This window comes from Pecten maximus, chromosome 12 (genome assembly GCF_902652985.1).
Source record: "Pecten maximus chromosome 12, xPecMax1.1, whole genome shotgun sequence".
NCBI classification, from domain to species: Eukaryota; Metazoa; Mollusca; class Bivalvia; order Pectinida; family Pectinidae; genus Pecten; species Pecten maximus.
The window spans coordinates 19044447-19068598 of record NC_047026.1 but is presented as its reverse complement, the minus strand read 5'-3'; the positions used below and the strand labels follow the sequence as shown (position 1 = coordinate 19068598).

The 24152-nt window shown below is 35.1% G+C and overlaps 1 protein-coding gene across 1 annotated transcript in view; it reads left to right on the top strand.

Moving 5' to 3' along the window:
• Positions 1–9048: 9048 nt before the first annotated feature.
• Positions 9049–24152, top strand: part of LOC117339858 (regulator of G-protein signaling loco-like) — an 87411-nt gene continuing 72307 nt past the window's right edge. The window contains 3 exon segments of the mRNA XM_033901565.1: positions 9049–9164; positions 14941–17051; positions 17053–17364. Coding sequence (XP_033757456.1) covers positions 14961–17051; positions 17053–17364 — 2403 coding nt within the window. The 5' untranslated portion in view covers positions 9049–9164; positions 14941–14960.

The following is a 24152-nucleotide window of genomic DNA, read 5'->3' as shown; positions in this document are numbered from 1 at the left end:
GATAACCCATAGTTATTATAGCAGATATATGATAACCCATAGTTAGAGCAGATATATGATAACCCATAGTTATTATGGCGCGGGAAGGATGTCATAATTTAATATTTTTGCCTAGGCAAAATTATTTCTGCCTAGGCAAAAATCGAATATTGCTTAGGCAAAAATATTTCAGCCTAGGCAATATTCGATTAATGCTTAGGCAAAATTATTTCTGCCTAGGCAAAAATCGAATTTTGCCTAGGCTGAAATATTTTTGCCTAAGCAATATTCGATTTTTGTCTAGGCAGAAATCGAATTTTGCCTAGGCAAAATTATTTTTGCTTAGGCAAAAATATTTCAGCCTAGGCAATATTCGATTAATGCTTAGGCAAAATTATTTCTGCCTAGGCAAAAATCGAATTTTGCCTAGGCAGAAATCGAATTTTGCCTAGGCAAAATTATTTTTGCTTAGGCAGAAATATTTTTGCCTAGGCAATATTCTATTTCTGCCTAGGCAAAATTCGATTTCTGCCTAGGCAAAAATATTTAATTATGACATCCTTCCCGCGCCATAAGTTATAGCAGATATATGATAACCCATAGTTATAGCAGATATATGATAACCCATAGTTATAGCAGATATATGATAACCCATAGTTATAGCAGATATATGATAACCCATAGTTATTATAGCAGATATATGATAACCCCTAGTTATAGCAGATATATGATAACCCATAGTTATTATAGCAGATATATGATAACCCATAGTTATAGCAGATATATGATAGCCGATAGTTATAGCAGATATATGATAACCCATAGTTATTATAGCAGATATATGATAACCCATAGTTATAGCAGATATATGATAGCCGATAGTTATAGCAGATATATGATAGCCGATAGTTATAGCAGAGATCTCTTTGCATGACTTTTTAACTCATTCGTACGACTTTTTATCTCATTCGTACGACTTTTTATCTCATTCGTACGACTTTTTATCTCGTTCGCACGACTTTTTATCTCGTTCGCACGACTTTTTAACTCGTTCGTACGACTTTTTATCTCATTCGTACGACTTTTTATCTCGTTCGTACGACTTTTTATCTCGTTCGCACGACTTTTTAACTCATTCGTACGACTTTTTATCTCGTTCGTACGACTTTTTAACTCATTCGTACGACTTTTTAACTCGTTCGTACGACTTTTTAACTCATTCGTACGACTTTTTATCTCGTTCGCACGACTTTTTATCTCGTTCGTACGACTTTTTAACTCATTCGTACGACTTTTTATCTCATTCGTACGACTTTTTATCTCATTCGTACGACTTTTTATCTCATTCGTACGACTTTTTATCTCATTCGTACGACTTTTTAACTCGTTCGTACGACTTTTTATCTCATTCGTACGACTTTTTATCTCGTTCGCACGACTTTTTATCTCGTTCGCACGACTTTTTATCTCGTTCGCACGACTTTTTAACTCATTCGTACGACTTTTTATCTCATTCGCACGACTTTTTATCTCGTTCGCACGACTTTTTATCTCGTTCGCACGACTTTTTATCTCGTTCGTACGACTTTTTATCTCGTTCGCACGACTTTTTAACTCATTCGTACGACTTTTTATCTCGTTCGTACGACTTTTTAACTCATTCGTACGACTTTTTAACTCGTTCGTACGACTTTTTAACTCATTCGTACGACTTTTTATCTCGTTCGCACGACTTTTTATCTCGTTCGTACGACTTTTTAACTCATTCGTACGACTTTTTATCTCATTCGTACGACTTTTTATCTCATTCGTACGACTTTTTATCTCATTCGTACGACTTTTTAACTCGTTCGTACGACTTTTTATCTCATTCGCACGACTTTTTATCTCGTTCGTACGACTTTTTAACTCATTCGTACGACTTTTTATCTCATTCGTACGACTTTTTATCTCATTCGTACGACTTTTTAACTCATTCGTACGACTTTTTATCTCGTTCGCACGACTTTTTATCTCGTTCGTACGACTTTTAATGTCGTTCCTTCGACTTAAATTTATTATTTCTCCAAAAAATGGCACGAACACGATTAAGCTTTCGTCGTACCTTCTTGACTCCACCTGTAACTATAATTTCATTTTATCGGCTATAGTCCGTGTTCTGTCTGCGTCAGTTTGGGGCTGGTTGATCGCCTACTTCACTCTGAACCCCTGTCAATATTCCATTTTTTGCTGGAATTGTGGCACTTTACACTGAATAAATTTTCATAATTATCTTTTACCCGTATTCTTTTTTCGCTATCGCTTGCTACATCCTGTAAACTGGTAAGTGGCGTTAGTTTAAACTCTCTATTATTTCGATTCAAGCATGTTAATATAATGAACATTAAAGACAAATGGAAATAGGAACAAGTGTCACATACACTTATGTAGACCTATCACCGTGTTCTAAACCGTAAATAACGATGTCAGTATGTGATAACACCATTCATACACGTCACAACTCGATATATAACAATAATTAATGGAAAAAAACAGTAGTTTAACTTTCTTAATGTAAAGTGGTTGGGGTAAGATTATAATGAGCTATAGATAATCGGCCAGTTTTAAGTAAAATTACTGTCAGCTAGGAATATCATCTTATTTTCAGTCAATGGAAACGAATTACCTCCAAATAATAACAACTCGGAAGTAATATCACATAGCAAACATTGTAAGTAGCGCCTTCTTATCTGATTATACCTTTGATATTCCAATACAATTTGTTATTACTCATGAATGATGGAGATGAAGATGGAGAAATATTATTAGATTACAAATGAAGTTTTAACTATTCAATTTTTCATTGGAGTTATGGCCCTTTGCATTTAGGCATTCTCACAATTATTAACTACCTTTTTTTTTTTTTTTTTTTTACACTTCTGTGGAATTCTAGGATGTGTATAAAATACTTATTGCATGATTAGGGCGGCTGTTTTTTACTTTTGATATATTTTTCCTTCAAATGTATTCTTCCTTTAAACATGTATATGAACTAGAAGAATATTTTGTGGAGGAAGCCATAATTGTTGTTTGTTCTCAAAGTACAAAACGAAAATCGGATATGTATTAAATATGATATATAATATATGTGTATTTCTTTTTCTATATTTTCGCCCATCATCATCAGATTGAGTTATTCAAATCGCCCCTTGTCCGTGGTCCGTGGCCGTCGCCCGTCCGCGGTAAACAATTTTAGTTATTGCTATTTTATGAGAAGTCCCGGAAGGATATTTCTCAAACTGGAGGCATAGGTTCTCCTTGTTCCCTAGTTGTGCAAGAAGAGGCCAAATGGGTCAAATTGTTCACCTTCTTTCCAATACCTGGTTACACTGAACAGGGACGTATACATTTGTGTATATGTCCCTGCACTGAATTACTGATTATTTCAGTTAATCCGGGGACGTACATACTGGGATTGGAAAGTGTCTCTATCTGTTAGTAACAACGTAGCGAGATGACATCCAGTTAATTACATTGCCTTATTATGAACCACTGTTTCAATAAATTCCACGTGCTCTGATTAAGTTTTTGAAACATATTTTTGCTATAAAGTAATTGAATTTTTCATTAAATATAGTTTATTTTCTAGCAAGTTTTCTCAAAAAGTACTTATCCTATTTTTTTTCATTACTGAATCAATTTAAAGCTGAATACATTTGGTTGCTTGTGATCAAGTTTAATAGTAAACGATTGTGAAAAAGTAAACTTAACTTTACATCAATAAGCAAACCTTTGATAAAATTATTCAATTGTTATCCAATTTTACCTAGTGTCTGCTAGTAAAGTAGTAACGCCTTCACGGCTCAGTGCACGAATACAAAAGCTCACGCTATATGTCAGTCTCCAAGCTAGTGGAGTCTTTAACCCCTTTATGTTATAAGCCATTTCTTTTTGCAATCTTTGTCGGGTATCATCATGAGAACCTTACAGCCAATCATCTTGATTCTAGGCCTTTATGTTAATCAGAAGATATCATTTAAACTTATTTTCATTAGATGAATTTGATCCCTGTGACCTTATAAGCAGAGACGTATATATATATCACATATCATGTAAATCACATATCATGTCTCTGGTTAAAGCATGGGCGATTCCATTTCACATGAAATAACTAACGGTACCGTTTTTTCAGTGACATTTGAACTAACGGTTCAGTAGTGATGTAAATTAACGATTCAGAAACTTCAAAATACGATGATGATTCTGGGGGTTATTTTACAAAATTCTATTTTTCACAGGAAATGTCGATTGATGCACACTATTGATATGATATAATAATTTAATGCAATCAGAGACGTACATGTGGTGTAGGTCTCTTATGCAATAGGCCTATATCTTTATCAGTTCATAGCTCACACTAGAGAAGTTCCAATTTACACTAATGATGCGTACACTGTAACAAATTACCCTGTAATAATATGTTGTTAATATTCTCTGAATAAAGTCACTATTCTTCTTTATTATTTTATCTTATTGCTAGAGAGTACGTACGTGGCTTGGTAGGCCTATATGGTTCTGTCCGTCCTCTGGAACACTAGAAATCTGATTGAAAATGAGATTTGTTTCAGATAGATTATCGATATTCTAAAAATGACATTGGTTGATACAGTATAGAAAATAAATAGAGTCCCGCATTTTAACGTCCATTCCTCCTTAATGTTATAAGTGTTATAAGAAGTTTTCAAATACAGCGCCACACACTTCAACGCAAATCTGACCAATTAGAGAGCGCGTAACAAAACGGTTAGACCAACCGTCGTCCATATTGAACCAAAACAACGTTTGGACATGGCTAACTGTATATTGTACACAAACAACTTGAAGTGAACATGGCGATCCTCCATGTATGAAGACAATTATAGATTGAGGTAAGTTTAGTGATTCATTAATATACATAACTTATAACGTGACTTAAATGCTAACCTATGCGTTGGTGTCGTTCGGCTCAAGTAATACTGACTAATTGAGCAGGTGCCCGTCCCAGGCCAAGGTGTACACAACAGGGTTGCATGTGCTTGTCACACTGTTTATTTAAGATTTTGTGAATAGCACGATTTCATGTTTATTTAAGTAGACCGTAAGTTCTAATGTAACATTTGGAGGCTGTACAAATCTAGTTACGACTTCGCTTATATTTGGTTCAAATGTAAACAATATTTTAACAGAAGTATAAAAGTTAACTTTATCATGTAAAGTAACAGCCTAAGTGTGCTATCATTTTGAGATCAAATGATAACTTTCTGTTCCAGTAGGGCATTTTATCTGATGTATATATATATAATGTACATTGCCCTTCACAGTTCCCTCTTCAATAAATAATAGCCCAACATAAATCAGTATGCTTATATATAGCTAGTTCCCATGACTCTAGTCTAGATCCCATTCCTCTCACCCACATGATGGCTTGATGGGGAGACTCAGAATCACTTACTTAGTATTATAGACTGACAAATTCATTGCCTCATTGAAGTGAACCAATATTAATCTGAAGTTTTGCGGTCTGCATTATTTACCTGATTGTAAATCTATCCCTGACATACCCTGGCATTCTTGGGTATTCTTGAGAGAAACTTGTGCTTTTTAATATAATTTGTACAACATTTGACAGGAGTTAAGCTTTCATCCGACTGCCAAATTAAACTTATGTTGGTACAGGAATTTCCTCTCAGATTTCAACAGACCATGATTATGATTTGTTAAAAACATGGCATGCTTTAATTTATAAGCACATTATTTAGTTTGTTTTCTTGATTGGCATTTTGATTCAACAATTTTTGCCCTTTGTTTATTGTATTTTAATCTTGTCTAAAGGTTTTGTTTAGTATTGCTTTTATATTGTCCTAACAACAGCTAATTATATAATATATAAGTCATTTAAAGATGGTCTCCCCTAGGTGCGATATGTTAATGTCCTTGTGATGGCACAGAAGCGATGCCGACATTATAGTGCTACCTGACTGAAGCATACTGCTGAAGACACCCATCAGAACACCTTATAATTATCCTGTTACATTATACTGACAACGGGTGCACCATTGACTAGCTCTATAACTGTTAATTATAGTCCTGTTACTTGTACCAGAAATGGACCATGAATATTGACCTTATACAAAACAGCCCCTGTCATAATTTGTCAAATGTATTGTTATTGAATATATACTATAGCTATAAAGACAAAGTAAAATACTGTATTTGACCTAATAAGGGCGCCCCTACCTTTTTTTCAAGGAATAAATCTTTGCCTGAGTGTCAAAATGGTGTTCAAAAGTAATAATTCATGTGAAATGTTTTGCTACTTTATATGTTCAATTTTCTTCAGCAAATTAAGTAACTGGAACACAAGTTTTCACCACATTTTGTCTATGATATGTCAGTGCAAAGAGCACCCGAAACTAAACACATACACAGTGTTCATATTAGGCCGCGCCATCACGCCATTGGCGCTATTTTTTATCACTAGGTGCATAAAATTATGTTTCACTGGGTCCTCGGGCGCAACAGAAAATGGACCATTCCTTAGCGATAGTCAAAAATATCTGCCGTAAAACCGATCTCCACTGTTGTTTTCTTGGTTTTCATGCCGAACGCGACTCGAGTGATACAACAATGTATTTGATTGGTCGATAGAGACATGTAACCTAACGATGATTTTGATTGGTTCGGATCGTTTCAGAAGTAAACATAACAAAAATGTCTTCGGGAAAAAGAAAAACGCCATGTGATGGGTCCGTGAAAAGTAAAAAACAAACTGTATTACACTAGGCTCCTATTTTGCGGTGAGTCAACGGTCAGATAGTAACGTTCAACAATGACGGAACGATCAATGATTCCACCAAGCAATCGAAACGGTGCTTCAGCGAAAAATACGGAGCAATCCGACATTGAAGTTACTGAATCTATGCTGGTGGACCAAACAGAATCATCAACATCAGGCCGAGTGTTTCAGAGCAAATGGCTTTCTCTTTTTGATGAGTTCATTGTTCCTGGATGTGAAATTGACTGACATTGTGTGAATTTTGATGTGAATGTGAAGATTAAGAAAATAAAAATTATACTGGTAATGCTAAATTACTTTTATTAAATGTTTCTTGATGTGATATTGCCTGACATTTGAATTTTTGATGTGCATGTGAAGATTTAGAAGAAGAAAAACAAAACAAAACAATTTATAACAGTGGTCAGGATAATTATTTTTCATGTAATTTTTACCTTGGCCCTACTTTTTTGGCCAATGACCCCAGTTTTTCAACCCAAGGAGGCCCAATGGCCCCCCTTTTCACAAATCTAAAATGAACACTGCATACAAATAATAACTTACCATCTTTATTTGAAGATAAAGTAAAAGACTTCATTCTTGTTGATAACTAACTTCTGTTCAGAACAGAAAGCTAGTAAAAGACATTGTAAATCAATTATTAGGTCAAAGAAAACGATGTCTGATATGATCGGGGAAATCACCTGTGTCTATAAATAGAACACAAAAGAGTTCCATTTGAACATATAAATGGTGGAACACATGTTCTCTGGTCTAAAGATTAGCTAGCATGGTTTACAAGTTTACAGGAATATTCAAGTGATGTTTAAGCTTAATATATGATAATGAATAGATATCTTCATCTGGAATATTTTTATGACTGAATATTTTACTGTTTCCTCATGATCAGCCTTGGGTATTCTGCTATAAGGTATAGTCTGTTTCATAAAACTTCAGAATAACTAATCTTAATAAGGGCGCCCCCACTGTCAATTACCCGCGCCCTTCGCCCTTGTTAGGTCAAATACGATATTCAGATAATTTTAAGATGAGGCCTGAAAAAAAAACTGTTTCCTCAAACCTTGCCGGCCCTGTAATTTTGTGCCTCCACAGAAATGTTTATTTTTGCCATTTTTTAAGTAAAGGCCTAGCTATTAAAGTCAAGATTCCTTGTATATATATTAAGCCTTAGTAAAATCTATTAAAAATATATATACATTTGTATATATCTCAGGACCTACATGTATACCTACCCTATTTTTTCAGACAGAAACACACTATCAGTTATATGGTTTGTTACTGGCCTAATATGGAACCAAAGATCGAGCCTCAGTAAAATTCATAGTGGGTGATGAGGCTGAATGCCAAACCTCCTATGCAATCTACTGGCCCTCTATATTTCCAAGCCCTCTATAAGTTCCATAGGCCAAACCTCCTGTGCATTCTGCTGGCCTTCTATAATATAGTTCCATATATAGGCCAAACCTCCTATGCATTCTACTGGCCCTCTATAGCGACAGATGAGAAATTTTAGTGTCCCTCTTTATTCTCATTGGGTGGAGGGGGGTGTCCCCATGTGACCTGATTTTAAACAATAAAATGCAACAATACTGTTTGAGGTGCAATTTTTTATTTTTTTTTTATCTTGCTATAACATTTGACGAATTGATAAATCTTGATATTTATTAATAGTGAACACAACAAATTGTATGAGGACATGAAATGTGTGAACATATCTTTTTGGCCCCTAACTTTAATTTATCCCCTTTGGTTATGCAATCACATTTGTTGCCTTTGAGATAATGTAAAATAAGGTAATCTGCTTGCGTGTTTCAATTTACAAATGTATCTGTAATAGATATTTAAGTACCTGTAATTCACAAATTTCTGGAGTGAAATGATCAATCTATTGAATTATAATGGCAGTTTCTTTCTTCTAATGTCGAGATCCATATCTTATTAATTCCAAATGGGTTTGTGATTTTAACCAGTAGATTTTATTCTGACTGGTACCTGGAAGGGCTGCTGTATACATGTCAGTTGACAAAGACAGGTAGATTTAAGGTATGCCTTCAGGTGTACTGTGTATAGCTAACATTATGTCATACCTGTATATTACCTGAGTTTTCACCTCTAACGTCAACACAAAGTACAATAGATACCTTTCCCTTTGTTATCAGACAGATGGGTTACATGCATGGACCTCAATACTCACTCTAGTATATGTACAACTACCGTGTGAGATGCAGGGTACATTTGGTATGTGGCCATGAATTCGATGTTTAGCTTAAAGTTTATGAGCAAATGATTTGGATGTACCATGATACGTATTCAAGGAATTCATTATAACATATATCTACTCCATCTGATATAAGCAATTAACAGCAGTAAGGTAGGTGCTTCATAAAGTCGGTATATGTATGTATTTTGTGTTTGATTATACACGTAGGGTCAATTTAAATTCAGTACTGTGTGTGTGATATGAAAATGGAAGTGTTTTAATTAAAAAATATTAGGATCAGTTTATTAAATTAAAATGTTTATTGATAGATAATACAAACCTACTTCGAAGAAAAAATAGGGAGTGTGTAATTATCAGATTTTATTTAATGTCAAAGAAGTATTTATGCTCACAGATATACATTATCATATGTTTATTTTACATGTATTTGAATGTTTAGTGGGTTATTATCAGATGAAGTGGATTGGAGTAGTTCATGCAATCTTTATTTTTTCCTTTTGAATTGAAGTTAATATAGCCATGTACCTTATCATCAGGAGTTCAACAATAACAGCTGGGGGAGGTATATAGTGATACATGGATTTTAGGAGATCTCTCCAAGGAGAATATGTTTTTAACTCCCCAAAATGTTCATGTTAATTTGACAATTGTTTGACTCTTAAGATTTGCCAAGGGCTGGCAATTCACAGTTAAGATTAGATAAAAGAAAATTATTTGTGTTTTTATTCAAAAATGGGAATCGTCAAATGGCATTGCATTTTACTAAAATTCCTTAAGTAATACAAGTGGGTCAATGTGTGGTATAGGGGGGTTGTCCCAGAAGTTTTAAAACAGATTTGATACAAATCACAGATTTAGAATTTAACAAATTTAAACAAACAAACAAAAAAGAAAAGAAATATGATGTGGCACAGTACAATATGGTGAAATTCATAAAAGAGTTTAACATGCCAATATAAAGATGGGTCAGGGGTTGATTGCTGGCCCACCAGTAGAGACCTGGTGATTTTATCACAATGTTATGTTATTTAAGAATGTCCAGATAAGATACAAGCCTTACACAAATGTTGTTGACCAGAAGAGAAAGTGGTTTTCACATGGTCAATTGATTTAAAGGTCAGATAGACCCCAACAAAGATCCAGAAGTGGATGTTATTTAGCTTAATCCTACATTACTTACTGGTGATCCCAGGCATTTGTATGGTTTACTTTTATCATATAAAGACCATCAAAACTGGAGATGTCTTGACTAGTGCTTATATTGTACTACACCAACTCACATATTCCTTGAGAGACCACATAGCATGCATATGTATATATCCTAGATTTATTTTTCAGATGTCAGATAACTTTAAGATTAACAAACATGATTCTGTTTTGTTAAAAATAGTCCTAATTAGCAATGGCTGAATTTTAGGGTTCTGAAGAAATGTTCTAAAGTTGAAGTTTTCAGCAAATACATGGCTAAATTCCATAATCTCACCCAAACATTATCATATTTTAGTGAGGTTTTTTATCAAGCAGGCAGGCTAAATCACTAAATTTCCCCTCAAATTTATCCCTTCATAATTAGGTTTTAAAATTTTCTAAAATTGAAATATTTATTTCAAATAGCATATAAAACAAAATTAAGATAGGATCACTAAACTGTCCCGCATGTCCTTCTGACATGAACATGCCCTTGGGGTTTAACACTGGCTGGGATTGGTACAGTCTGGCATGCATACTATCATCACAGTATAAGTGCTAGCTAGTCTATCAAAGGTGGTCAGACTTCAGAGTACATATGTATTAACATGCAGTACTTTACAGGATGACATATACATGGTGACTTGTGACAAGTAAAGGACTCGAGATATGACAAGAAAGTCTTACATTAATTAATGAAGCTTGATGATCCAGGAGCTAATGCCGTTACTTTAGTTCAGGTACGGTTGGTTCTGTAGATCTCGTCTGGATACCAACCAGTATGCATGGTGATTGAAGAATAGGACAATCTAAGAATAGGGTAATCTAAGAATAGGTTAATCTAAGAATAGGATAATCTAAGAATAGGATAATCTAAGAATAGGGTAATCTGAGAATAGGGTAATCTAAGAATAGGGTAATCTAAGAATAGGGTAATCTAAGAATAGGACAATCTAAGAATAGGATAATCTAAGAATAGGATAATCTAAGAATAGGATAATCTAAGAATAGGATAATCTAAGAATAGGATAATCTAGGGTAATCTAAGAATAGGATAATCTAAGAATAGGATAATCTATTTAAATATAAGAATAGGGTAATCTAAGAATAGGGTAATCTAAGAATAGGATAATCTAAGAATAGGATAATCTAAGAATAGGATAATCTAAGAATAGGGCAATCTAAGAATAGGATAATATAAGAAAAGGTTTTAATCACAACAAGCTCAGAATTAATTGATTTTTTTCTTTATCGGTGTACACATCTACTGGTTTTACCAGAACAGTGAACCTCTTCACCTGTATGATCCTGAGATTCTTTTTTGGCTGGAGACAATGTAGTCTTAAACATGAGATCTAAATGGAGTTCTCAGAAATAGTAATATATTCCAATCATGGTTTGGTAATATTTTGTCCATATGTCCACCGTCATACATGAATTATAAAAGTTTTCATAAGTTTGTACAGTCAAACCTCGTTAAGTCAGTGGGGGTCATATGAAAAACTATGAGGTATCTGATAGATCTTTTCGGAACTGAATTTTCACTTCAAGATTAGAAGAGTCTTCAATTCTACAATAACGTCATCATGTTTCCGAAAATCTTTCAAATCTGGTTTATTTTTCATTGAAGGTTACAGAATTCAGCAACCTCTGTTCCTTTTTACACTACCTCATATGCTATTAGCCCGAGTTTCCTCTAGTCCTGGTCTCTGGACCATGTCTGGTGTAGGGCCAGAGCGCATTACGATATGAAAACGTGGAATTATCCGACACCGTTTTAATGTCGCTAAGAATTTGGTGCAAATACAATAAAATCGGGTGTGACATAACACCTACCTTACATATATGGATAAATGAGACATTTATTTACCCCAAAACACCCATTTAGTCCCATCTAGGTGTTTTATTTGGTCCGTATAGACCCTTGCTTTACGCTAGTCAAACTTTGGGATCTACTCTGTCACACCTGCTAACAGTTAACAATACTTAAATTCTGCTAGAATATGTGATAACGTTTCAGATTATACCCGATACATATTACATGTGCATGAAAAGAAAGTCTCTCAATTCACCAAATATTTCTTTCAAAATTAGACGAAAAATGTTCCTTCTCCGAATTGGTGTAAAAATACTAGTCCTGCTCTGATAATCTCAGCTCCCATTACTATATATCCCGGTTGGTGAAAATATACACAAGGTTGTGCATTAAGTGTTATTTATAATTTCATCTCTATACCTACCTGTCCTTTGATACCGGCCATTAAATGGCAATAAATCGACACAACCTCTACAATAAGTATGATAGACTGTTAAAAAGGTAAAAACATCTTTATATAAAACACAGGAAGCTATAGATCACACTTTAGCTTTGATGTGCGTACAGCTCATAACAATAACAATACCATTGAGCTGGATCATATCATTGTAGGTTTTTAATACTCTTAAATTTACCCAAAATATTTATCTTTCTTTAAATGTAAGTGACATGTTTCAGACATTCATGTTATAGCACAATACTGCAATGTAAGGTTTTAGGTGGACTAGGACTGGTAGGATATATATTTCTTTCCCAGGTAGGTATACAGTGTAGAGTATATATATAGAGTAAATGGTAGTCCCATGTAGTGTATTCAATATACCAAGGTATGTATGCGACACAATAGACAGGTACGTAGTCACACAAGAAGACAGCAAAAGTGTTAAGCTGGTGAATTTGTTATAGATTTAAATACACATTATATATAAGACTGGGTAGATTAAGTTTTATGAATGTATCAAATTAACCATGGGACAGTACTAAACAGGAATTTTACGTCAGGTGGAAATTTGAATAAAATGTGATGATTCATAGATGTACAGATATATGTTTCACTTGTAAGTTCATTTATATAAAATCTGATATATCCATGCCCAACCATTAGATCGGCCATGTTTTAGGTACCAGACAACCTCTCAGTTATAGCCACTTGATCTGAAGTCTGCCCACATTTCAAGTGCCATTACATTGAAATTTCTCTCGGTAATAAAAATTATATCCCCGACATGTTTAGCCCGATATGTGTATGTGATGTAAAAACCAGAGTTATTTCTAATTAAACCAGTCACTGAGTTTAGTTTTAATGTCTCATGGATTCAGTCTATTACAGTTCTACAAAACCTTGTGTCCAGGCCAGAACTCTTCTGACATTAACAGGAGATATTTACTGCTAATGTCACATATAACAGTTAGCTTACTGACCTAAGCTTCACATCAATATCAAAGGTCAGATATGTTACTGACCTTCACATCAATATCAAAGGTCATATATAAGTTACTGACCTTCATGCCAATGTCCAAGGTTATTTAGATTAGTGACCTTCACATTAATATCAAAGGTCATATAATGACCTTCACAAGTTACTGACCTTAACACCAATGTCTAAGGATATATAAATTACTGACCTTCACATCAATATCAAAGGTCATATACAAGTTGCAGACCTTTACACCAATATCCAAGGTTATATAAATTACTGACCTTCATATCAATACATGTCAAAGTAGATTACTTAATACTTCACATCAGTATCAAATTTGTAAAGGTCATATAAATCACTGACCTCCATAAGATGGTCCAAGATCATATAATTATATCACAGGTGCCTGACTCGTTTTATAAAATAATAACATATAGAGTACATATAAATGAGAAAGGTTCTGAACTCCCCCAGGCTTGAAATCTGATGTATTTATTTCTAAGTACCGTAGCTTCCGTTGTATTGGGTGGATTTTTTCGAAGTAGGACTTAAATTGAAGAGAAATGGTCAATCTTTAAAATAAGCCATAACATGTTGTCGATTTCTCGATATTAGTTTACGAAATCGGGCGTGAAACTTCAAAATCCCCTCGATTTTGTTTAGTCAGACAAGTTGACGTATCGGGGTCACCACACTTTGACTCTATTGGACATAGCTTTAAATACGAAGTCCACGGGTTAATCAAGAGGTACGCTTCATCAGATCACCGAATACAACTATTACATACACTTACTTTATGTATACGAGCACCCTATAAACAATATTTCTATAACCAATCAGAATGCTTGTTCAAATTTACCGCGACTGACACAACATGGCTACTCAAGGGGAAAATCTGCTATCAGTATGCATAAAAATTCCCGGGGCCATCGATAGGGTGCTCGTATACATAAAGTAAGTGTATGTAATAGTTGTATTCAGTGATCTGATGAAGCGTACCTCTTGATTAACCTGTGGACTTCGACACGATACGTCAACTTGTCTGACTAAACAAAATTGAGGGGATTTTGAAGTTTCACGCCCGATTTCGTAAACTAATATCGAGAAATCGACAACATGTTATGGCTTATTTTAAAGATTGACCATTTCTCTTCAATTTAAGTCCTACTTCGAAAAAATCCACCCAATACAACGGAAGCTACGGTACTTAGAAATAAATACATCAGATTTCAAGCCTGGGGGGAGTTCAGAACCTTTCTCATTTATATGTACTCTATATGTTATTATTTTATAAAACGAGTCAGGCACCTGTGATTATATCAATACTTCTGGTTTGGCTGAAAATCATTGTCATCAGCATTTTTTTTTTTGTTGCATTGTGGTAAACAGGTATTGCACTTCCTACTTCCTGTTGTATCATGATTTCTTTAAAATTTCTTATCCTTAAGAGATACAGGTATAGCTATGGGAAGTATTGTAATAATGTATTTTATCATTACAGGTACATGTAACACTCTCGTCATGATGCCTTATAATCCCGGGTCAGCTGCTGCACCAGGGTCAAGTTCACATACAAAACGACGAAAAAAGCGACCCATCCATGGAACCAAGACTGTGTCGGTGACGAGGGGACGATCTGGCTATGGGTTTACCATATCAGGACAACACCCCTGTGTTTTAAGCTGTATTGTCGGTGGTAGTAAAGCAGAGGAAGCAGGACTTAAAGCTGGCGACTACCTGGTGTCCGTGAACAGTGAAAATGTCACTAAGGCTCCTCATGATGATGTGGTTCGAATGGTTGGCATGTCCACTGGGACCCTAATATTACAAGTTGCAGAGAATTATAACAGTTCTGATTCTTCTGATGATGAGTATCACCACAGGACGAAAGCACGGTACCCAAACCGTGTTAGGACAAGAGCCCCTGGAGGAGGCAGCAGTCGTCATGGTGATAAGGTGTTGGGGGAATGTAACCAACGAGACAAACACAGTTCAGGGCATGACCATAGACATAATAAGGACAATCATCTCCATAGATACGATCACTCCGATTTTAAATTCACATCTGCCATTAAGCCACGACTTCATACACCAGTTGGTGCGGAGAATACATACGCAGCACTGACAAACCACAGTACGCCACAATTGGCGGGGGCGATGTCTGTCGATAGACACAGTACTGTAGCTTCTGTTCATGCAACTCCTGCCTTCAACTTCCAAGCCAAGCAAGCAATTGTGAAAAGCACCACACAGAGTGCGCGTGAACCGAGACAGAGACCTGTGGGTAGTCGTCATAACAACCACTCTCGCCACACAAAAGACCACACCCATTTTAACACGTCACTTGCAGGTGCTAGCATAAGTGCCATCATGAAGACTTCTGTTACGAACACGACTGCCAACAATGCTTTCATCGCCATGGAGGATGAGGACGAGGATGGCGATGATGAAGAAAGTTTGCTCAGTGCTGGTACGGAGGAAATGCGAGTTGTTGTGGGATACATCGGGTCAATAGAAATGCCAAGTGATGCAAACAAACCTCATATAAAAATTCAGTCGATACGCAACGCTGTGAGGAGGCTACGTGTAGAACAAAAAATTCACACATTGGTATTAATGGAGGTCACAGAGGACGGGGTCAAACTTACCAATAGTATGGGAACCACAGTGGCTCACTACCCTGCCGACAGACTGACCTTCAGTGGCATATCTCCTGATGACAAAAGGTTCTTTGGCATCGTAACGTTACACAGTACGAACAGTGATGATGCCAGTAGTGACAACGGTAGTCAGGAAGAATCAACTCCAAGTGGATCATGTCACGTGTTCATGGTTGACCCGGAAATGAGGTCACACAACATGCATGCTGCCAAGGCTAAGAGTTTTGGGATTACATGTACAAGTGGTAGAGAAAGACAGAGCTGTAATGAGTTTCCTAAATCTGCCACTCCTGTCATTATGGCCATCACCAATCTATACAAAAACCGACCTGGTGTTGTTCTTGACAATGAAGTGGCACTCTCTCAGGCATTTGCTGACCCTTCAAGGGCTGTTCAGCGTAGTCATAGCAACAGTAGCAATAGTGACAGTGGTCTTGGGTTCGGCCGAGATGATACACCGAATAACAATAATGTTTATGTGGTGGATATGCCACCTCCTGCAGGACCACCACCTACACCACAGCCAACCGTACACAATGGCATGCATGCCCACAAACACCACTGTTCCCCTGACAACCTGACAATACCTACCCCCATACGTGACACTCGTAACATGTTCACACACCCAGATATTCGGGCTCGTCTCAATGTGTCTGTGTGTAGTACAGATGATTTACAATTGATGAAAACAAATTCAAGTGATAAATTGAATATTAGAGCCATGCCCGACCCGACCTTGACCCCAGGAACCAGAACTCTTTCCAGTGATGGCCTTGAAATGCAGAACAGTGCAGCTAGTTTGAGAGCTAGTACACACAAGATATTCAAGGCTCAGAGACCACACATACCCAGTCAAGGGGTAGGTAGTGACCAGGAATCATCAGCGTCTCAGGGAAGCGAGATATACAGGTCAGCATCGAACCCTGACCTTTACCGACCTTCAGGGCAACTTCAGACCCACCTCTGCACCGAGTAAACAGTTCTGGGATGATAGTTTCAATGGGGAGTCTCAAAACAAAGCAGAAACCGTTGATCTGGATGGTAAAAAGTTGAGTCCAAGGGCCTTTCTTCCACCTCCATTTCATCAGCTACGGTCTCCCTCAGCCCCACCCACTTTTAATCATTCCTTTGACATGGAGGATGGACTTGCCAACACAAGTGGCATGGGCAGTCTTATCGAGCAAATCGAGCAGAACCACGCTCTCCGAATATCGTCCCCAGTTGAAGATGCTAGGAAGTATGACGTCAAGGCTAAAAGAAAAGCGGTGAGTTTCATTTGTATAATATTGAAAACATTGATATACTGTCTTAGTTATCTACTGAAGTATTGGGTTATCACATGCATACAGGAATATTGCCAAAAATTGGAAAGTGTGACTCTGAAACTTGTGTCAAATGAAACAAAGCTTGGTAGTTACATCCAGGTTTTGCTTTTAATTTCTAATTAGAATGATGATTTTTACGAGATCCAGGGGTTCCGAGTAATTTATTCCCTAGCCTTTTGACAATCAGTTTGCTATAATTAGATGTTTAAGACACATTTGCCAGAGAACACTAAATTCTTGTAAGCAGCTCTTGTTTTTGGATTAGCATAGCGTTGAAATATAGGAAAGACTTTTAAGGAAACTTCCACCCAAATTTTTTGATATTTTCAAAAATGCATGATACGACTTAAGGGGCATTCCTTCGTTTGAATTAAGTTTAGGTCGTCAAAATTAAACTTACTGGAAAATATGTATTTTTTCCAAGTACTTAAAGTACTAAGGCAGTTTTACTATCAAGATAAACACGAAGTATCACTAATTACGGCAAAGACATAGGGTATTTGTCTACAACATGCCTTTTTCCTGTACATTTTGGCATTATTCAATATGGCCCACAGTTAATAAAGAAATTGAAATTGAATAGTACAGTATATGGGTTATGAAAGTAACTGCAGGAGATTGTAGGGGAGAGGGGGAATGGACACTTCTCATTAAAATCTTATTTCTGAAAACAGAATGAGGTAATTAAAATTTCTGTGTACTGGCGCAGTATAAGACAGCAAACATCGAAAGTACATAGGTTGTATTGTATCCAGGTATATTTCTCTAATTATTTACCAAGTCATACTTGTGATGGGATAACAGTTAGTACACACATGCTCGGTAGTATTAAAATCCATAACTGTTTCATCTTCTAGACTTTGTTGACAATTTAAGGAACAAATCATTACAGGTAAGTACAGCTCATGTGCCATATATATATATATATAGGTACTACATCATTTTATTGTGAAACATAAAACTGACACAGGTAAGAAAAAACAGGAAATGATGACAGTAGAGCCATTCAATGAGCCAGATCTGGTGTCAATGGGAGTTTGTGTATTCACCATACAGGACAGAGCTGTAGACAATTCCTACTACAATAGGTATTTGTTTGTCAATGAACAAAAACAGCAATGGGACTATATATAGATAGATCTGTGAGACGTTGTGTCCCAATTGTACAGTAATCTGATGATCAGGAGGTATCTTTAGACACTTCAGTATTTAAACACTCCTTTTGTTTGGTACACAAGTTCCCTGTTTCTGTCAATTTTTCTGAAGCTGTATAGGTTAACAGATGATCATTTCCTCTTTGTGTGATAGCTAGTTTTTGACACAAACGTAAGTTTGAGTCTATGTCAGCGCTTTTGAGGTGTAGCTGACAAAATCTACGATGCCCTCTGGCGGATACTGCCTTGGCCAATCTAACCGTTGCTTTACAGTAACTCCGTAATGCTATGCAGTAAATATTTGTAAATATCGTAAATATTCACGATAAAAAAATGACATATTGTAAAGTTCAGCTATAAAAAAATCACCTTTTGTTTTGTTGACACAAACGTAGACACAAACGTAAGTTTGAGTCTATGTCAGCGCTTTTGAGGGTAGCTAACAAAATCTACGATGCCCTCTGGCGGATACTGCTGTTGGCCAATCTAAACGTTGCTTTACAGTAACTCCGTAATGTTATGCAGTAAATATTTGTTTAACTTCACGATAAAAAATGACATACAGGGAAGTTCAGCTATTAAAAAAAGACCTTTTGTTTTGTTGTATTTTAGAAGCTGACAGGACAATGTGTTTTTTTTTTGGCATTTTCGTTCGCTCTGACACAACTTCCACTGCCACTTCACAATCATATTCTATCGCAAAAAAATAATAGTCCCGTGACTTACGGAGTCAAATGCAACACTGCAGTTTCGTTAGATATATGACAAAACAACAAAACCTCACAAATAGATAGTTTTCAAAGTATTTAATTTAAGTATGTTCTGTCGATGATACGTAAGAATATTTTTCCGCGTTGAACGCATTAGATTTCACGCGGAATGATACAATCGACTTTTCGCTGGCGCCATATTGCTGCTTACCTGTGACCCGGAAGAAAAATCTACTAACATCACGCTGAATTTTCATCATCGACATCTATGTGTTTTTTTTCTTTGGTGGCATGTTACTGAATGGGTTATAATATTGATAAAGTTTCGTCGGAATATCGTTGTTATTTTGTACATTGAAAATCACTCATCCAGCATCCGATTTTGTCCGCCATCTTTCAGTAATATAATTTAAACAATAATAAAAGCAAGAGTAGGTGATCAAACCCAACTTTGAGTCAAAGTTGGGTTTGATCACCTACTCTTGCTTTTATTATTGTTTACATTACTGAAAGATGGCGTTTGACTGTCATTTTCTCACTGAAATATTAACTTGCATGTGATTGATGTAGTCTGCAGATGGTTAGATTATATAGATGTTTTTTTACGAAAGAAAAAAGTTGTCTATTCATCATGACAATATCACAACAACGGCAGTCGAGTACCATACGCATGTTTGCAAATAAAAAGTTAAATAAATTCTCACTGAATAGGGTTTCGAAAAGGCAAATGGACTTGTGAATATTAATATTGACTTCGGATCTATTGATTATATCCTACGTAATGCACATGAAGTTTTTCGTTTACAGAACGCGTACCGCATTAACGTGGCTGTTTGCATGCAGATGTAGACGTCACTGAAAATTTCATCTCTAATTATAGCGACTGATCCTTTTTTTCTAATATTCGTGATGGTTTAAAAAAAACATGATCTAGAAAATCTATCATTATCATTTGAAATATTACATAACAGTCGAAGCATATTATAAAAAAGAAAGGGGTCTACGATGTACATCTACATAGACCTTTATTATGTTTGGTGGAGTTTTGAACGCTTCAGGGACGGTTAAAGGGCAGTAACTCTTTAGAAAACACAATTTTTCATGGAAATGTACTGATTGCTAAATTTAACCAGAGATATTTAAAGGCAGTGGAAATGTTATATTCCTACATCTGCGGTTTTTTCTGTCTTAAATCATTTCAGCTTCTGAATTAAATTAACCTTTAAACTAATGCACAGTAAAGTATTGATAAATCAATGCAAATAATTTATTATAACTTAGATTTATTATTATTATTTAATCTTTTTTTCTTTACAACACTAGTACATAATATTTGAGAAGAACAGCAAAAATTACTAAGTTCATTATTCTTTTAAACAACAAAAATGTGTAAAACTTGTTTGTGTTATTGTGCATATATCCTATTGTGAAATAACTTGGCATGATTAAGATAATAGTATTGTCTTGATGGCTGTTACATACTATATCATAGGTTGAGTTAAATAATTATTTTCTTCTTATCAATTATGGTCAATGGTGAAAACACATTTTTTTCATTTTAATTGTTAAGTCGGTTTAATGTTCAAATTCAGATTAATTTAATTAAAGCAACTATTAATAATGTATATATGTGTTAACTTTTCTGACAAAGTCTTCAAGTAACCTGATTATATTTGACAGAGAATCAAAATGAGTAATTTTGTTGTTAAGAATAGTGGGCTTAGCCATTTACAACTGTTTAGATTCTACTTAATAAGGTTTGATTTTTAACATTTTGGCAAATTTATCTTATCAATATCCAATTTAGTTTTAAAGATAAGCAGTACTTCCATATTTATGAAAATAAAAATTACTTCAGTGTTCTAATAATTTAAACACATGAACAATTGAAAGAAATACATTTGTATGAAAAGCATTCATAATGGACTTTGAAGAATGCTACTACATGTACAGTTCATCCAGTTTGGGCATTCGAACTACATTTTCATCTGACAGATGCTGCAGATTAAAAAAAAAACTCTGATTTTGAAATCGATGATATCAATACATATAGCTACATTCACATCTCACTAACATTAATTAACATGATATATATACCATACATATATATATGTATCGTGCAGTTACAGTTATGTATATGGTACATATACTATTGCGGAGAAAAACAAAATTCCACTTCAAATTGATTTGAACTGTACATGTGAATGAATGTGTTTTTGTTGTATAGATTATTTGTAGCTACACAGTATGGAGTGAAAACATATAACGTAGAGTGCTATATGAAAATCATGTTCACTTTAATGAGCGATTAAGAAACTGTCTCAAGTCTGAGCTGATATGAGCATCTAATTCTAAGTTTTGAATATAGTGCTTAGTTTAATGTGGCCGTTGTGATGGTATACCCTGCCCTGTCTACATCCGCATTCTACGCCTCCAGAGTCTGTTTATCAGACCCAGGTGTTTTTAACCCACCATCTGATGATGCTATTCAAATCGCCCTGCGTCCGTGGTCCGTCCGTCCCTCCATCCGTAAACAATTCTTGTTATCGCTATTTCTCAAAGTACTGAAGGAATCTTCTAAAATTTCATATATAGGTTTCTCTTGGTTTCTAGTTATGCATATTGCATTTTGAGACTTATCGGAAAACAATATGGCCGACAGGCAGCCATCTTAGGTTTTGACAATTGAAGTTTGTTATTGCTATTTCTCAGAAAGCACTGAATTGATCTTTCTCAAATTTCATATGTAGGTTCCTCTTGGTGCTTACATTAGTTATGTATATTGCATTTTGAGACCAATCGGAAAACAATATGGCCGACAGGCAGCCATCTTGGATTTAGACAATTGAAGTTTGTTATCGCTATTTCTCAGAAAGTGCTGAAGGGATCTTTCTCAAATTTTATATGTAGGTTCCCCTCGGTGCCTAGTTATGGATATTGCATTTTGAGACTAATCGGAAAACAACATGGTCAACAGGCAGCCATATTGTATTTTGACAATTGAAGTTTGTTATCGCTATTTTACAGAAGGTACTGAAGGGATAGAACAATCTGCCACAAAATATCATTCAAAACCTTGACATAACATCATTCAAACCAGGGCTCACACACACGATAAAATCCTAAAACAATCACACAAGTGTTTTTAACCTGAGCTCTGATCTAAAAGCTGGTAGCTAGATGGGGCGCTACATCAAATGTATAAATATCTTTTCAATGGCTAATGATAATGATAATTTGTGAAGCGCTCAAAAGTTTGAAAAGAAAGGCCTCATTAATTTTACAGGTAATCTAGGACCTTCATATTACATCTACAACTACGTATACATTAACCCATTGAAGATGTCAAATAAGATTACCTGAGTACCTATTCTGACAATTAGCTGCCAAGACGCACTTGCAATCAAAAGTAGATATGAATTTCTTTTCTTGCCAATATTTTGTCCTAGTCCTAATCAGGTATTGGTGATGTTCCATACAAAGTTGACCATGTCCCCACTAAACAAAAGCAGTTAAAATAATTTGTTTTCGTTTGTGTCTTCAGTACTTTCAGTACTTTGATTATTGTTTATTTTTAGCCTTTGATAAATTTCTTAACACACCATACATCCTGTATAATAGTAAAAAAACAATTGAAATTTTCAATAAAAATCATTTGTTAAATGTAGATTAGAAATGCTAATTAATGGTGTAGAGTGAAGCATGCATGTTGATTCATGTATGATAATAAAATAATTGAATCTCATTGATGACATGTCATGACAACAATAGCTTCGAGAATTGAAATGGACATTTGCCGGGATATTTGATCTTTGACCAAGTTGTTTTGTAAATGATAGCAGTCCACTCACATTCAGTTCAAATTACAGAATAATTAAACATGATCACTATCAATGGTATTATGAATTAATATAATCTGACTTGGATTGTTTTATACCCTGACAAAATATAGGGCATATGTTAAGGGGAAGTAACTCTTATAAAAAAATGTACTATACCTATATAACCAAACCATCAACTTGCATTTGGTATGCATGCCTATATAATTACTAACACAGGAAATGTGTAAAACAATCACTTTCCAGGAATAATGATTTAAAAACTGACAAATTTACCAGGAAATATTGATTTATATAAAACCTGACTTTATTGGTGATTTAATTAATTCACAGTCATTATTTCACAATAAAATTTATTTAATATAGTTTATTTTATGTCATTAATTTAATTTCAGTTGTTTTAGGCTGTAATTATACCTCCAGAATATTTAAATTCAGTGTTTTCTCTTTTGGGAAACAATAAAGAAACCGAAATTAATATGCTGTGTCTATTGAAGCACAAAGGACCTTTGTTTGCTCTTGAATACACTTTTTTTCACTGGTTTCTTCCTAAACATACCAGGTAGGTCATTATGACCTGTTAGGTAATTATGACACCATATGCATACACCCAGAGATAACTCACAAAATAAACCACTTTAAGAGCATTAAAAATACCACACGTAAATGTAGTGTGTTGAGTATTATTACTGATACACTAGTCCCTGAATCTGTCTGTATCCACAGGAAATCCATTGTATTGTATGTACTCGAGATTATAGACCTGTCCTGGTACAGCCTTGCACAGTTCATAATAAAGTTATAGATTATGTTCACTGCTAGGATTGGCAAAAAATATTTAAACAATTACACAGATGTGGTATATGGTGATATGATTGATTTCACCATGTAGAAAATAGTGCTATCAAGGGTCAAGGTCACCATTTTAGAAACAATCAATGCAAGGTCAATATGAATTTTTTCAGAAAATTTTCAATTTATGTATATATAATTTATTATGATACTTGAAGCAATATTGTATGCCT